Below are 17,093 nucleotides of genomic sequence, written 5' to 3'. Positions count from 1 at the left end.
AAATCTCAACAAAATAAATTTTAAAAATAAAATTAATTTTAAGAAGAGACTATCAACATTCAAGAATGAAATAAATAATAGCACTAGAAACTAGTTAGTGGTTTCTCAGCGAAGTTTTTAGCTTTTCTACTCTCACTGGAAAGACACACTAAATGTCTTGCCTTCCTAAAAGAGCAATGTGTGGGCTCCATGTGGTACCAGTCAGGCCTGTGAAGTATGTGCAGTAACATGTACATGCTAGAATTTCACAAGAGAATATAGACTATATTTTCCTAACACATCTTGTCATAAATTACTGTAATGTGTCACATTATACATATTTTAAAGGTTATACAGGAAATGAGACAACTATAGAAAATGAAAGGTAGGGCTGAAGAAATGGCTCAGTACTAAAGAGCATCTGCTGTACAATCATGAGGACCAGAGTTCATATCCCAGTGTCTACCTAACAATCCAGGTATCTCACACATATCTGTTACTTTAGCTCGGAGTGGGACAGAGACAAGAGGATTGTTGGGGCTTGCTGGCTTCCCTAGCTAAGAAAAATAGAAGAAAAAAATTTCCCTCAAAAGGGAAAGGGAGGAAAGATGATAGATGAGGATACAAGGTAATATGAAATCTAATCTTTTGAAAATGTTAATTGAAGGATGAAAGTATAGCTCAGTGGTAAAGTGGCTGATTTGTATACACAAGGCCCTGAATGTAATGCCCTAGATATACTTCCCAGTACCAAGCCAAAAACACAGGAGTAGGGGAAGGACATGCATGCTCTATTATCTTCCAGGATTTTTATAAGTAGGAAAGTTTTTTGTAGCACAAATGAGTTATAAAATAAATGTAAACAAAGATCAGCTAATATTTACCAAGCATTTGTTATATGTGCTAGGAAATGGGATTCTTAGGCCCCAATGCTGAACATGACACACTCACATGGATCAACACTGGGACAAAGAATAGAAAGAAGGTGGCTAACCATTAATCCCTGAGAGTACGGCTCAAGAAAGGCTCCTTAGAGGAAATAATGCGTACTAAAAGACAAATGGACTCATGAAATATGAGGAAAGTGCAGGCAAATGGAAGAACAAATGTAGAAAAGTGTGATAGCCTGGGGATGAAAGAATCATTCTATTATGAGGTCGTATGTCAATAATAGTTTGTACTTTATCTTAGTGGTAATAGAGTGCCATGAAAAAGTTACACAGGGGAAGGCATGAGATCTGTTGGATAAGAATTATTGCAGAAGCAGTATAGAAGATGATGGGATGGCTGGAGAAATACCAACTAGGATACTACTCTAATTGTAACAATAGCATAATACGACCTCTGAATTAAGTCATAGACATGAGGAAAATGGGAAGAGAGGCAGTTCTGAGACATGCATAGCAGATACAGATACAGTTAAATGATAAGGACACTGAGTAGCATGACTTTTAATTTTCTAGTTTGGGCCAGTGGGTAATGGTGTTAAATGGTATGAGAGAGGAGGGAAATAAGAGGTGTTTAGCAGATAAGAAAAGAAAGAAAGGATAAATGATTAATTCAATGCTAGCACTGTTCACTTTGAGATAGCAGCAGAATAAAGTGCCAGTGACAGTTTAAAGATAGGAGCCATCATTATTCCTAGTACAAAGCTTTGTTTCATACAACAAAAAAAATGTAAAAACTAAAGTAATTTAGAGTAGGAAATCTCCTTTTAGGAGAAGCCCTTGGTCTTGCCAAGGTTAGACCCCCAGTGTAGGAGAATGTCGGGGTGGGGGTAAGGGGGGTGAATGGGGAGGGGAACACCCATATAGAAGAAGGGGAGGGTGAGAGGATAGGAGGCTTATGGACGGGAAACTAGGAAAGGGAGCAACATTTGAAATGTAAATGAAAAAATGTCCAATAAAAAAACCCGAAATCTCCCTTTAAATCCTCTGTGATAACTATACAGTTAAATATTCTGTTTAATTTTTTTCCTTTAGATTTTAAAAAATGAGTTTGGGTATTTTAGCTGAGTGTATATCTGTGCAAAATGCACATGTGGTATCAAAAGAAACCAGAAAGGTCATAGTATCCCCTAGAATGGAAGTTATAGGGAGTTATTAGCTGTCATATAGGTTCTGGGCATCAAACCCACATATTCTGGAAGAGCAGGCGGTGCTCTTAACTACACCATCTCTCTAGCCCCCTGTGCATATTTTAATGAAATTAATTTTTATTTCTTCCTTTAGCTTTGTAACTGATAAAAATGCATTTAATAAACATTTGAAACATGGCTGGGCAATGGTGGTGCACACCTTTAATCCCAGCACTCAGCAGGCAGAGGCAGGCAGATCTCCAAGTTAAAGGCCAGCCTGCTCTACAGAGTGAGTTCCAAAACCTTGTCTCAAAAAACAAAACAAAAGTTGAAATGTGATCATGGCACGGAAGTTCCTAGGGCTCAGATAACTCTAATTCAGTAGCTTTTTTTTTAGTTTTAGAAGAGAACACTTAGTGTAAATGATCCAAAACAGAAATGGGAAAATAATTTGTATTAGTATTAGATTATATCATATAACATTTTTCATGAAAAAGCAGAGAAATAAAAGCTATGCATAGTGATACACTCCTGTTATTCCTGTATTCAAGAGGATACTGTAGATAGATTGTGAGTTCAAGATCAGCCCGGGGTATAGTGCAAATTATGATCTAGCCTGGACCAATAGTAAGACCTTGTCATAAAAGACAACATACAGAGTCTAGAAAGATGACTAAGAGCACTGACTCCTCTCTCAGGGAACCGGGGTTCAATTCCAAGCACCATATTATAGCTAACAACTATCTGTAACTCCGGTTCCATCATCATCCGGACTCAGCATCATCTTCCTGCCTCCATATGGGCACTATACATGTACATGTGCACAGATATCCATGTAGGCAAAATACCTATATATATATATATTTGTGTGTGTGTGTATACACAAAATAAAAATAAATAAAGCATAAAGCTTGGGGCTAGAGAGATGGCTCAGTAAGCATATGTGCTACTCTTGCAGAGGACCCTGATTCAATCCCCATCATCCACATGGAAATTCACAACCTTATCTGGAACTCTAGTTCCAGTTCAAGTTCCAGGGGATCCAATGCCCTCTAGAGGCATAAAACCACATGCAAGCAAAACACACATGTATATAAAATAATATAATAAAAAATTAAAACAAAGATGTTTTTCAAATTAATAGTTTATAGACTGTGAAGGTTTGTATATGCTTGGCCAGGGAGTGGCACTATTAGAAGGTGTGGCCTTGTTGGAGGAAGTGTGTCACTGTGGAGGTGGGCTTGGAGACCCTCCTCCTAGGTCCCTGGAGATGCTGAGTCTGTTCCTGGCTTCCTTCCGGTGAAGATGTAGAACTCAGCTCCTCTTACTGCACCATGCCTGCCTGGATGCTGCCATGCTTTGGCCTTGATGGTAATGGACTGAACCTCTGAACCTGTATACCAGCCCCAATTAAATGTTGTCCTTTATAAAGCTTACATTGGTCATGGTATCTGTTCACAGCAATAAGACCCTAAGATAGACATATAACTTTTTAAAACGTACAATATAATGAATGGTAGCCACTATCAATGCAGTTCCTCATGTTATTGAATAGATCTCTTTTAGTCTCACTCATCTGTGGTCCATGACATTCTGATTAAGGAAACAAATGTGAGTGTAGTGTTGTAGTCTATTTTCTTAGCCTGTGCAAAGACCTCCAGTAATCTTGAGTGTTGCAAAGAAAAGGCTTTAAGGTACTTTAGGCAGCCTAGCTAAGGGGAAGCGGGAGAACAGATCACTGGTTATCAGGGCCTATGTGTCTGTCCGGCTTAGGCAGTAAATACAGGGAGGTTTCAGGAATGGTGGTATTGTTCTGCCTTGTGCTGCTGCTACTGCTGCTGATCTTGCTGCTGCTGCTGCTGCTGGTGGCTGTGGTGTTCAATGAATTTGTACATGCATTTCTGAGAGCCGCTACACAGGGCAGGGATATTCAGGAGTAAACTCCTATGTTAAGATACCTTTAAACAGTTTAAGCACCATTGGAAATAATACTGCAATCACCTTCACTACTGTACGTAATAAGTCTTTCTCCATGCCTTTATGTTTTGGCTGTGCTTGTTTTAGCTTTTATACTCACGAAGAAGGGAACCTATACTATTCGGTGACAATAACATTCACAAAAATAAAAATGCCTATCCAGTATAGAATTCTGGTTTTAATGCAAAATAAGAAAAAATTAAAGGAAAAATCCTAATTATTATACAACATAAAAGTCAACATAATTAAAGGGAAATTTTTTAGATAGGGTGTAACTATGGCCTATGTTTACTTCAAGCTCACAATCCTCCCTCTGAATACAGGAATTACAGATGTGTGCTACCATATCTGGTTCTACATGAATTTTTTAAGTAAGAAATTCAATTAAGGTTAAAAATCCAGTAAGTGAGCTTTACTCCCTACAACTGAAGACCTCGTAATAGCTAGCCTGTCATACCAGAGAGGTATATATAAAACACTCCCATCACTGCTGAAGATTTTTGCACATCCCTATGCTGGGGACCACTGTACATTTAAAAGTACTAGTTTAAATTATTCTTTTCCTTTTTAACTTTCAATATATCATAGCTGATATGTCTTTTTTAAATGTATTGTAACATTTTTTGCTTATGGGGTTTAGGTCCACACAGTAAGTCTGAGGCCAGCCTGGCTTGATGAACCCCTATCTCAAACAACAATAATAAATAAAAAGAATATTCCCAGTGTTATTCATACTGCAGATGAAGAAAATATAGCCTTATTTATTCCTCTTTCTATGTTTTAAAGCTAGACAGCCATGCTTAGCACAGATCACTTTGGGGTATTGTAGTATTAGCACTCAACTTAAAAAAGAAGTTTCAAAGGAAGCAAAATTTCCTTTCAAGAAAAAGGTCACATAATAGCTCAGAATCATCACAGGACAGTTCTTAGTGCCAAAACCTTGAGTACTAAGTTGGCATTTATTTACCTAGCAAATATTGACTGAGTGTCCATTATGTGCCTGGCATTGTACGGGCTGCTAGAGACACAATGGTGAGGAAAAGCAGGCAAGGCTGTTGAGAGCTAGTAGGCTGTTGAGAGTTAGAAATTGCTGGTAGCAGTGTGACTCTATGCCTAAGCGAGCGACTCTTTCATATGCTCCTCTTGTCCCTAAATCACCTCCTCCAACTCCCCACACTGTGCAAATGACTACAGAATTTTGCATTAGGAAACAATGATGTTGTTTTTAGTTTCAGAGAAACTATTTTCCATTATGTCAAGTCTCTTTAAATGTAATCAGGACGGCCTACGGATTATGAGCACAGGAAGCACTAGGGACAGAGGAATATAAAGTGGTTATAGAAGGCAGTAATGGAAGAGAACAAAGGAAAGCCAACTGATGGTACTCTGTGAGCTTAGCGACAACAGGTGCAGTGGCACCCACATGCAGACAGAAGGAGCACAGATCCAAGGTCATGCTGTACTACTGTCGAGTTTGAGGCTACTCCACCACTACCACCACCACCACCACCACCACCACCACCACCACCACCACCACTACAATGTAAAGAGGGGGTAATTGCCCATATAATTTATATTAGTGCTTACAACTTTGTAAGTTTCTTGAAGTGTTAAACATGAAATTCAGACTTGAAACTAGGCATGGTGGCTCATACCTGCAATCCCAACACTTATAGGCTAAAGAGGAAGGGTCAGTGTAGTGCCAGTTTGAGACTAACCTGGAATACACAGTGAGCTCCAGGTCAGCTGGGACTACACAGTGGGACTCTACCAAGAAAGAAAAGAAGGGAGAGAAGGAGGGAAGGAGGAGAGGAGGGAGGGAGGAAGAGAGGGAGAGAGGAAGGAAATCCAGATGTAGCACACTTCTCACATACAATTTCTATGTAAACTGCATAAATACATAAGTCTGTATGCTCTATTCTCAGACAATATAAAAAGTGAAAACCTTGGAAAAATCATCCCATTTCTTCAGTTTCCTGAGTATACCACAAAAATATTTATTCCTTTTTAGCTCTACTGGTCTACAAAATCATAAAATTATGCCAGCAAGATGGCTTACTGGATAAGGTACTTACATAACAACTCACAATTGAGTCCCAGAACATATATTATGAAAGAAGAGAACCAAATCCAACAACTTGTCCTCTAATTTCCACACATGAACATCTGTTTGTCTCTCTCATGCATACACACACACACACACACACACACACACAGAGAGAGAGAGAGAGAGAAAGTATTTAATCTATTCAACCAATCAAAATAAAAGTTACCACTTACAACTATTAAGTCAATTATGAGCCTGCAAAAGGCAATTCTATGAACTAAGAATAATCTAAAAGCAATCTAAAACTTCAAATATCTTAAGATGAAACAGATTTCATAGATTGTAAAAAAAATTAACAGAGCTTTTCACAAAGTAAGCTATTTATAAGTTGAGTAATTTGTCAAATGTCACTCTAATAGATTTCAATTGCTTCAAAAATACATAACAAATACATAATTATTCATGTAAAAGTTCAAATGCAGCAGTAAAAAAGAGAAATATACCACTTCTCTACTGCTAGGTTTTATCTTGGAATTGACCCTTTTTTGATCTTTGGAACAGAGTTCAGAACCTAAGCTTCTTTGAATAAATAACAATGTCTTTATGGATGTATGATTACTCATTTATAATTATTTTAAGGTTTAATGTTTTTATTTATGTGACTGTTGGCCTGCCATTGTATGTGTGTGCTCCACATGCATGGCTGATGTCCACAGATTCCAGAAGAGGGCATCAAAACTTCTGAACCTGGAGTTACAGATGGTTGTGAGCTGCCATATAGGTGCTGGGAACTGAACTCTGGTCCTCTACAAGAACAGCAGTTCTATTCACTAATATTTATAATAATCAGAATGCTGTTTTATCCTAATATATATATATATATATATATATATATATATATATATATATAGTGTTGGTAAGGGGGCATTAGTTTGAAAAACAATCAGTGCGCGTGCTCCCTTTTAACAAAAACCTTAAACAATCCTAAGATGAACAAGGGATGTGTTTATTGCACCACAGGAACTTAGTAAGTACTAGCACTCGCAGATCCTTTTCCGGCATGAGCATGGTGTGTAATGCATATGTATTTATGTGTTCCCAGTTGTGAGAGCACACATTTGTAGGTCTATTACTCATGTGTGGATGTCAGTGGCTGCCACTGCAGGCCTCCATTACTCACCACTTCATTTTATGCCCACCTGGGTACAAGGGATTCAAACTCTGGTCCTCTGGTTCTCCTGCTTGTGTACTTTATGTACTAAGCCATCTCCCCAGCGCCCCGGGAGATCACTGTTAAGGGCTACTGTACATAAAGAGGGTAAACTACACTTACATGAGTAAAGGGGGATCCTACTCCAAAAGTTAGCATTCTAAGTTTCAGGTTAATAAGGCATTAACCTTTACAGCCATCCGATTCTCGTATCTAACAAAATTTGATTTTACATTCCCACTTCAAAGAAGTCAAACAATCGCAGAGAAAAATCTTCACATTATCGGCTCACGTTATGTTTCCTTTGAACAGACCACTGGGGTAATTCAATTAAACTTCAGGTTAATCCCTTTAAAGTCGACTGTGATGGCTCTAGCAGGACAAATAAGAATACTGCACTCAATAACAATACAATTGCAGACAAAATTCCCAAAATGAATTTAAATGCTAAAGCTAAAAAGGTAAAAGATGAGATTCCATTTATTTCGGAGTTAGAGACTCCCTTTGAGTTAAAGCTTCAATGTCTTCTACTGCTGTGTGATTCAATAAAGTAGCTCACTCATTTCAACATCACAACTTTATTACCTTATTATTCCAAACACTAGCAAGGGCTCCTTGACTTAGTCCGAGTTTTGTTCTCCCAAACCTTTTTTTTTTTCTAAATTGGTTTCACAGAAGCTGTGGGTATAGGCCAGTGCTCGAGTGTCTGTCTTGTATGTGTACGGCCCTGCATCATTTACACATAAAAAGACACTGACAACATAGTATAACCTCAAAAGTTATGATCCAGAAAATGTAAACCTTTAAATTCTTTAAAAAGTCATCAGTATTTGTGTATTTCCAAATTGAACTACATTCTGACTGTAAATTATGTCTGGACAAAGGCAATTTTATAAATGGTGCCTAGGAAGAGACAAATCCACTTTTGGTGGAGGGGGGGCCTCTGAGACAAACAATTGGAGGAACCTTCTATAAGGAAAACAACCATAAAACTACAAATGGTAAAATTCTATACAGAAGGAAGTGGTCTGAATATAAAACAAAACTTACGCACTGCATCTGGCCATTAAGGTACAAGCCGGTAATCCCAGCACTCGGAGGGAGAGGGATGAAGAGTTGAAGGCCAGCCTGAGCCTAACAACAAGACTGTCACACACGTACATACAAATAAACTCCAAGTTACAAACTTCTTTTTAAATCTTTTTTTCACTACATGTGTATGAAACTGAGTGAGAGAGCAAGAGAAAGAGCACAAAATATAAACTTTCCAAAGATAAAGGTTTAGTCAGGTATGGTGGTACACATCTTTAATCCTAGCACTAGAAAGAAAGAAGCAGGAGGATCTCTAAGGCTTGGAGGCTAGACTATATTGAGAGTTCCAGAACATCCAAGGCTACATAGTGAGAGTCTGTCAAACACACAAAAAAGGGCTTCCATAAAGCTAACATTTTAATTACTGATGTCTCAGGCATGTCTATAACTAAGTTTCTTTACCTATACCTTTCAACTATATGGGTATTTGATGCAGATGATTTTATAAAATCCTTTCTGTATAGAAAAATAATTGCATTTGTCCTGTAGACTGAATAGTAGTTTCCTCTGTCCTACAATGCTGGTGAGAGAATACTGTATGTAAACCTAGGCAGCATTAGTCCTACAATATTTGTTCACCATTGTTTGAAAGGTCCTTTCCAGCATTATAATTAAACGCTCAGTTTTTATAACTGTTGGCAAGTTGGAGGAAAGTCCTGAGTTCCTTTCATATATAAGCTATAATATTTCAGGGCGTTTCATAATTCCTTGGGCAGTGACTAATCTTATATACCCTCTGAGGTACTGCTATCCTTTTATATTTTTATATAAATATTTATACACAATTATATAAACTTAAAGAAAATTATAGTTTTATCTCAGGCCTGGTATCTACATGGTAAGACCCTGGGGGAGGCAGTACATTAGATGGGGAGCCATTCCTATACCATAATTCCTAATAATAATTCACCCAAAAGATGTAACCAAAACAAAACCACCCAAAGCCAAATAGCCTAGTAACTCAACCGCCCAATCGCAGGTAGTCCAAATGGTCATATATACTCCAGCCACTGAACACAAAGGGAACCTTTGTTAAGAGGGAGAGGTGAAGTGGAAAGGACAGTAGTCATTAAAAGACTGTTAAAAACTGCTTTTGCAAACTGTACAGAACATGACTGTGGGCACAGTAGCACATATTTACAGTCCCGCCTTAGGAGACTGAGGCAAGCTCAAATCCTGCCTGGGCTACACAAAGAGAATCTATATTACTTCTTAGCCTTTTGGCTAAGTTCCAACATAAAACCAAAGTCAGGCAAAGCGAAGCAGGCATACAGAAGGTCACGAGTTCAAAGCCAACCTGGGTTATAGTGAGGCCCAGTCTCAGAGCAAGTAAACAAAACACGTATTCATAGGAGCACATCTGAGGCTCTTTCCAGAGTCTTGGCAGGAAGTTAATGCACACAGAAGCCCTGAAACTAAAGTTTCACAGTAAATCTCTAAGTCTAAAGGCTTAATAGTAAAATATTTTTCAAAGGAAAGGAAACAAAGGTCACAATGTATCCCATTTCATAAAAGCTTTTGACAGAGCCTGAGGAGATGCAAACTGGAAAAGGCTGCTGTGTTTCTTTTCAGGTTCAGCAATCAAATTACAAATGTACCCTGGAGAGTGCAGACTTCAGTACCTGTCACTAGGATTCATATAAATCACTGCTGGTTCCCCAAGTGCTTTCATATCACAGCCCCATTCTTCTGCCTTTACTGTTTAATCAAGATACACTGGCATTTGTCTGACTTTAAACAGACCTTATTAGAAGTGGAAATAGAGGTTTTACATTTGAGTGGGGCACCGGTCGCCTGCTTTGAGAAATAGCAATGTGCTTGAAAATATTAAAACAGAATCTAGCTGCAGATGGGGAGCTTCCTAGCACACACAAGGCCCAACTTTCAATCTCCAACACCACAAAAGGCTGCCCAATATGGTGGCCTATATTCTTAGTACTTCAGAGGAAGAAAGGAAGATGAAGAATTCAAGGACATCCTCAACTACAGACTAGGTCTGAGACTGGTATATTTGAGACTCTGCCTGAAGAAACATGTAGAGGGGACTGAAGAGCTAGGTTAAGAGCACTGGCTGTTCTTTCAGAGGACGCAGATTCACTTCGCAGGACCACATTAGGAAGCTCATAACTGCCTGTAATTCCAGTTCCAGCCAATCCAGCATTCTCTTTCAGTCTCTTCCAGTACATGCTCACATGTGGAGCACATTTATACACTCAGGAACACATACATAAAAATGCATAAATATTCTGTTAAGTAGAATCTAGACCTATCGTTTTGTGTAGATGTTTTAACAGAAAGAAATAACTTGGGTTAAAGGTTCTGGAAAAAATATCTCAGTTGCCAGTAGATAGCAAGTAACCAACTTGAAGAAAAATTAGGCGACCCAGCATCTATGCTTAAATGACTTTATTGCAACTGTAGATACAACTGTAGATTTGGCTTCTGTTCTGGCCTCCTGGACCAGCGCTACCTTACCTCAAGTGGAGTTAAAACTGTTCAACTATGAATAATAAAGCAAGCAGAGGTGTCATACATATTACTTATTGAAATGAACTCAGTTTAAAGCTTTGAGCCTGAAGGATGCAGAACTTCCTTGCTGACAAACCACAAAGCATTCATCTAATTTGTTAAGGCTATAATTCATAAATATCGTGTAAATAATTTTTACAAATTTGTCTATTTGGGGAGATAAGTGTATTTAGGAAACCTGTAGCATAGGAAATAAATAAGATAATGACTTCTCAGCTTTTCCAACCTGGTTCTCGTGTCAAAAACATTAAAGCCAGCCGTACTAATCCTTACTGGGTTATTGGTAAGAAGTAAAGGAATCGGGCCAAGGCAGAAAAAAAATTATATCTGAAGCATGTGAAGATGGCAAGTACATGCCCAGGCGTTCACACAGATGCCTCTGGGAAGAAAACTTCAGGCAATACAAATCGCAAGACAGGAGTGAAGCTTAAACACAGCTGTCTGCTTAGCCTTGGCTGATCAGTCAGGACAGCAGGACACTGCTTCCCTCTAGGCAAATACTAAACTGAACCCACAGTTTGTTCCGTCTGCTCTAACCAAGAGTAGGAAAGAGATGAGAAAAGCACCTAGAGATTCCTATTTGGAAAAGAGAAGCCAAATGCACATGAATACTCTCACATGATTCTTATGTGAAGGAAATTCAAACAGAATCATGATGTGCCACTTAGTCAATGTTTTGTAAGCAAAACAAAGTGAACAAAATCAGTCTGCTCAAGATGCTGAGAAGAATCATGAACAAGAATATTATATAGACATTACAGTAGAAATCCTGTGTCTTTCTGAAAAACCAAAACCATCTGATATCTCTGGTGACTAAGTAGCTAAAGGTTTAGATAAAACAGAGACCAGGTAAGTATATAATCTAGGGATACACAAAACTTCTAGATCCAATGGGATAGAGATAGGCTCATAAGAAGAAATCTGGTGAATCCTCAATTTTAAATTATGTGCTAAATTGGGTGTATATGTGGATGAAGCTCTTTAAAATATTAACATCTGGAAGCTTCCACCTGTGATACTAGCACTCCTGGGGGTGAAGCAAGAGGACTGCCCTAAGTATGAGGCCAGCTTCTGCTACACACTGTGGTCACAGAGTGAGACCCCGCCCCCAACCCCCATTCTCAAAAGCATCTGCTCTTAGTGGTAAAGCTAAGAATGCAATGTTTGCATGTGGATGTCAACTGCTCACAGGAAAAGCATTCTGGGATTGAAGCAAGCTGATCAAATTCCAAAGTGACATTCTCTTTCCAACAGCATTATAATAAGCACCGCTTAAAGCCAAAATTACAGAAAACCTCCAAAAAACACAACCACCATTACTCTAAGGTAATTTTTTAAATGGTGAAAACAAATATTAGAACAGCAGGCACAGTATGCAAATGAGGACAAAATCCAGCGAGAGCACTACATACTGGAATTAACTCAGTAGGCTCCAGCAGTAAAAATAAACACGCTCAAGTCTAAACAATTTGTAGCTTAACATTTAAGAAAATGGTTCTGTATATTACTGTTATTATATTAGAAATCTTCAAACAAATTATTTTTGAGCCAGATTCTTGCTATGTGGCTCAGTTTGAAGTGGGACTTGCTATGAAGCCCAGTCAGCCTCACACTAACAATTGTCCTGCTTCCTCCCAAGCACGCCCAGGAATCTTCAATACTCTGACAAGAAAGGGACTCTTTGTTGATTTCCTTGACCTCTATGGATAAGCTGCAGGACAGGGAAGAAAGGGTATGTGAGAAACCAGTGAAATAAGATACATTAATCTCAATGCTGAGACTCTGAAAAGGCTACAAGAGACAGGAGGGAGGGTCCAAATTACGTTAACAACTGAAACATCTCTACAGCTCCCTTGGTTTGGAGCCTTACCCCTATCAAACTCGGACTGAGATCCCACATAAATATTCAGGTGTGGTACCATACACCAGTAATCCTACTGTTGAGGAGAAAGATACAAGAGGATCTCTGGGGTGTAATACCTAGCAAAAGTAGCCAAGCTTCAGGCTACTAAAAGACCCTACCTAAAAAATCAAATTGGGGGCTGGAGAGATGGCTCAGTGGTTAAGAGCACTGGCTGCTCTTCCAGAGGTCCTGAGTTCAATTCCCAGAGACCACATTGTGGCTCACAACCATCTGTAAAGGGATCTGATGCCCTCTTCTGGTGTGTCTGAAGACAGCTATATTCAAATACCTAACATAATTAAATAAATTTTAAAAAAATCAAATTGGAGAACAATCAGGAGACATTTGGCTTCCTTAAGTACAGAGACACATACCTTCATATATCACACATACATAAATATGTGCGTTTAGTTTTCTAAAATATTAAGCTTGAGGCCAGACACTGTGGCACATACCTCTAACCCCAACATTTGGGAAACAGAGGCAAGAAAATCACTGCAAATTCCAGGCCAGCCTAAGCTACAGAGTCCCTGTTTCAAAATACAAAAGGCAAAGAACAGAGGCTGGAAAGATGGCTCAGTGGTTAAAAGAACTGACTGCTATCCCAGAGGATACTAATTCAATTCCCAGCACCCACATGGTACCTCACAACCATCTGTAACTCCAGTCCAAGAGAATATGGTGCCCTTTTCTGGCCTGAAAGGCACCACACGCACATGGTACACAGATACATATGAAGACAAAACACTCATACACAAAAAAATAATAAAATAAAAAATTTAAGTAAAAAAACAAACAAAAGGTATAGAAATTGTCATCAGCATAGATATACTAGCAATTATAATGCACTAGTTAGGGTTCTCTGCATTACTGTATACAATAGGCAGGACCAACTCTGCAGAAGGAGCACACTATCAAATTCAACTGGTGATAGTGTCACGTAAACAAACAGCAAGGACTTGCCTATATGTGGGGGTCTCTTGCACCAGTCTCTCTACTTCTGTATATCTGAAACACTTCATTAAATGAGTATTCTTAGCCAGACAAGATGGCTTCTGTTTGTAATCCTAGTACTTGGAAGATTGGAAGTGGGAAGATCAGGAGTTCAAGGATAGCTTGGCTACATATGAGATTCAAGGTTAGCCTGAGCTACATAGATCATGTTTCAAACAAACAAACAAATGAAACAATGAAAATATGCTCTTAAGAAAATATCAAGCAACTGGCAGGCAGGTGGCCCCAACTATAGCACTCAGGAGGCTGAGACAACTAAATCACAAATTTGAGGCTAGCTTAAGCTATATTAAGAGTCCATGACAAACCTGGCTATACAAATAGATCCTGTCCCACTAGCCACCTCCAAGAAGAAATATAATACCCACCCCAAAAAAAATGTCAGGCACAAGTGCTCTCTCTAGTGTTGGTCTAACTGCTTCAATTCCAATATTAAAAGTTATTCTTTTCTTTTTTTAAAAGATTTACTTATTTATTTTATGTATATGAGTACACTATAGCTGTCTTCAGACACACCAGAAGAGGGCATCAGATCCCATTACAGATGGTTGTGAGCCACCATGTGGTTGTTAGGAATTGAACTCAGGACCTCTGGAGTCAGTGCTCTTAACCACTGAGCCATCCTCCAGCCTTAGAAGCTATCCTTATCAGAATTCTTGTTAATGGCAGCTTACCAATTTACAAAGAGCAACTTACTTTAATGTGATGGACACCATTCACTTTCCCAATCTGCTGCTCAATGGTCCGGACACAGGAAATACATGTCATTCCCTCAACAGTGATAGTAATTGAATTTGCATCCATATTTGGTTCCATTTTGATGTCTTTACATTCCTGTTAGAGACAATAAAATCATCAATTTAGGTTGGGGATTTAGCTCAGTGGTAGAGCGCTTGCCTAGGAAGCGCAAGGCCCTGGGTTCGGTCCCCAGCTCCGGAAAAAAAAAAAAAAAAAAAAAGAGCTCTCGTTCTAAAATCATCAATTTAACCATGGAAATAATCTTTACTCACCGTTTCCCACACACCTCCAATTGAAAATGTGCTAATAATAAAATATGCATTTGTTTATACTTGTTGAGGAGAAAGTTTTAACCAACCTTTGATAAAGTAAAGGAAAATAGATTCAATGGCTAAGCTAATCAAAACGATACAACACTCCAAATAATAAATTTAACTTGCCTTGGAACCAACAAGATAGCTCAGTGGGTAAGGGAATTTTGTGTCACGCTTGGTGATCTGAGTTCAAGACCCCAGAAATAACTCCCTAAAATTGTTCTCTGACATCCACACATAGGCACATGCATGCACACACACATAAATTAGCAAAATATAAGAAACTTGCCCTTATAAACTACTTTCCTGATTATGAAACATACATTAGCTCAGGCAATATTCATACAGTCCTATGTGATTTCCCCCGTCTGCCTACCTCAAGTTGACCTCTCTGACCCTCAACCATTCACCACATGTGACTTTGTGCTCGCAGAAAGCTGCTTAGCTAATTTTCTGATCCCTTTAGAGTCTTTAAGCTTTGTAATGAAGGTGTATGTTGACACCATGTTTAAAATGGCAACTTAAAGCCCTTCAACACAAATATCCTGATTCCCTTACCTCTATTTTTTCCTATAGACGGCCCCCCGTCTAAAAATGCAGCTCAAATTTTGCTTATTTATTCTGTTCATTGCTTACCAACGTTCTCTGTCATCCTATAATGCAGCAGTTCAGTTCTCAACCTATGGGTTGTGACCCTTTTGGGGGCTGAATGACCCTTTTAGCAGGGATCACCTAAGACCATTGGAAAACACAGATATTTACATAACAATTCATAACAGTAACAAATTACAGTTGAGAAGTAGCAACAGAAATAATCTTATGGTTGGAGTCAGCATAACCATGAGGAACTGTATTAAAGGGTCATAGCATTAGGAAGGGTGAGGACCACTGCTATAGTGTGTTTACAACAAATTCAGACTCTTCTCCCTTCGAGAATGCAATTTAACTCCTTTTACCATGAATGTCTCTTAGACTTGGTGATGCTTCTAATGAATAGATTACAATGGACCTGACAAAATATAATTTTCAAGGCTAGCTCACAAAAGGCATTGTGGACTGCGGGTATGGTGGTACATCCTGTACTCACAGGACTTGGAGGTGGCAGGAGTCTATCAAAAGCAGCCTGATCTAATGAAGAATTCAAGGCCAGGCATTGGAGAGACAGCTATTCAGTCAAGAATACTGGCCCTTCTTCCTGAGAGCCTGAATTTAATTTCCAGCATCCACAACTATCTCTCATTCAAGTTTCAGGGGATCCAACACCCACTTCTGCCCCTCTTGAGCACCAAGCATACATATGGTATACAGACATACATGTAGGCAAAACACCCATCCACATAAAATATTTTTAAAAATAGTTCAAAACCAGTTCAACTTATATAGTAACAATTAGAGTCAAATAGATAGGAGGGGAGAGGAATGTGTGTTTGCTTATATGTATACATGCACATATACACAAGAGAAGTCAGAGGACAACTTGTGGGAATTAGTTCTGACTTTTCACCATATGGGTTCCAGGGGATCAAACTCAGGACATAAGGTTTGGTGCCAAGTCTCTTAATTTGGCCATCTCACTGACCCCATGTGTTCATTTTGAAACTGGAATATAATTCACATGCTAAGAAACTCAAGTCATTCAAACGTTTCGGTTCACCGGCTTTTGACACATTGAAAAGATGTAGAACCATAACAATCACATGGTTAAAGAACATTTTCATTGCCCTCGAAAAAAAAAAGCCCCCAGGCTAGCAAGATGGCTGAGTACAAGTTTCTACCACCAAGCCTGACAACCTGAATTCAACCCCCGAGACTCACATACTGGAAGGAGGAAATCAACCTCTCCATGGTGATCTTTGACCTTCACTCACATGCTCTGGTATATGCACACACACACATGCAAAATAAAAATGAAATGAACAAAATCCCCACTCATTAACAGTCGCTCCCACTCTCATGTCCTCAGTCCTGGATGTACTTCCTATCTGTACAGATGTGCCTACACTGGTCACTTCATGCAAATAGAGTACCTCAATATGTGGGGGTTTATGTCGAGATTCTTATAGTTAGCATATTTTCAAAGAACGTCAACAAGTTGCATATACTGACATTCCATTCTTTAATGTTCTTGATGACATCTGCTGACACATAAAAGCTTTAAATTTTATGATGCCTAATTTATCAATTTTTTGCTAATTTTTTATTTGTGCTGGGGA

General features: G+C 38.8%; 1 protein-coding gene across 5 annotated transcripts in view; it reads right to left on the bottom strand.

Annotated features, from left to right (window-relative positions):
* Atp7a (ATPase copper transporting alpha) overlaps positions 1-17,093 on the bottom strand; it is a 107,353-nt gene that overhangs the window by 48,916 nt on the left and 41,344 nt on the right. For 4 of the 5 annotated variants that reach the window (XM_087599118.1, XM_087599120.1, XM_087599117.1 and 1 more), the window contains one exon: positions 14,525-14,662. In XM_087599118.1, coding sequence (XP_087455244.1) covers positions 14,525-14,644 — 120 coding nt within the window. In that variant the 5' untranslated portion in view covers positions 14,645-14,662. 5 annotated transcript variants of the gene reach the window in all.

The sequence above is a fragment of the Rattus norvegicus genome, chromosome X (assembly GCF_021556685.1).
Source record: "Rattus norvegicus strain SHRSP/BbbUtx chromosome X, alternate assembly SHRSP_T2T, whole genome shotgun sequence".
Taxonomy (NCBI): domain Eukaryota; kingdom Metazoa; phylum Chordata; class Mammalia; order Rodentia; family Muridae; genus Rattus; species Rattus norvegicus.
Note: the sequence above shows the minus strand (reverse complement) of the source record. Positions and strands in the feature narration are given on the sequence as shown.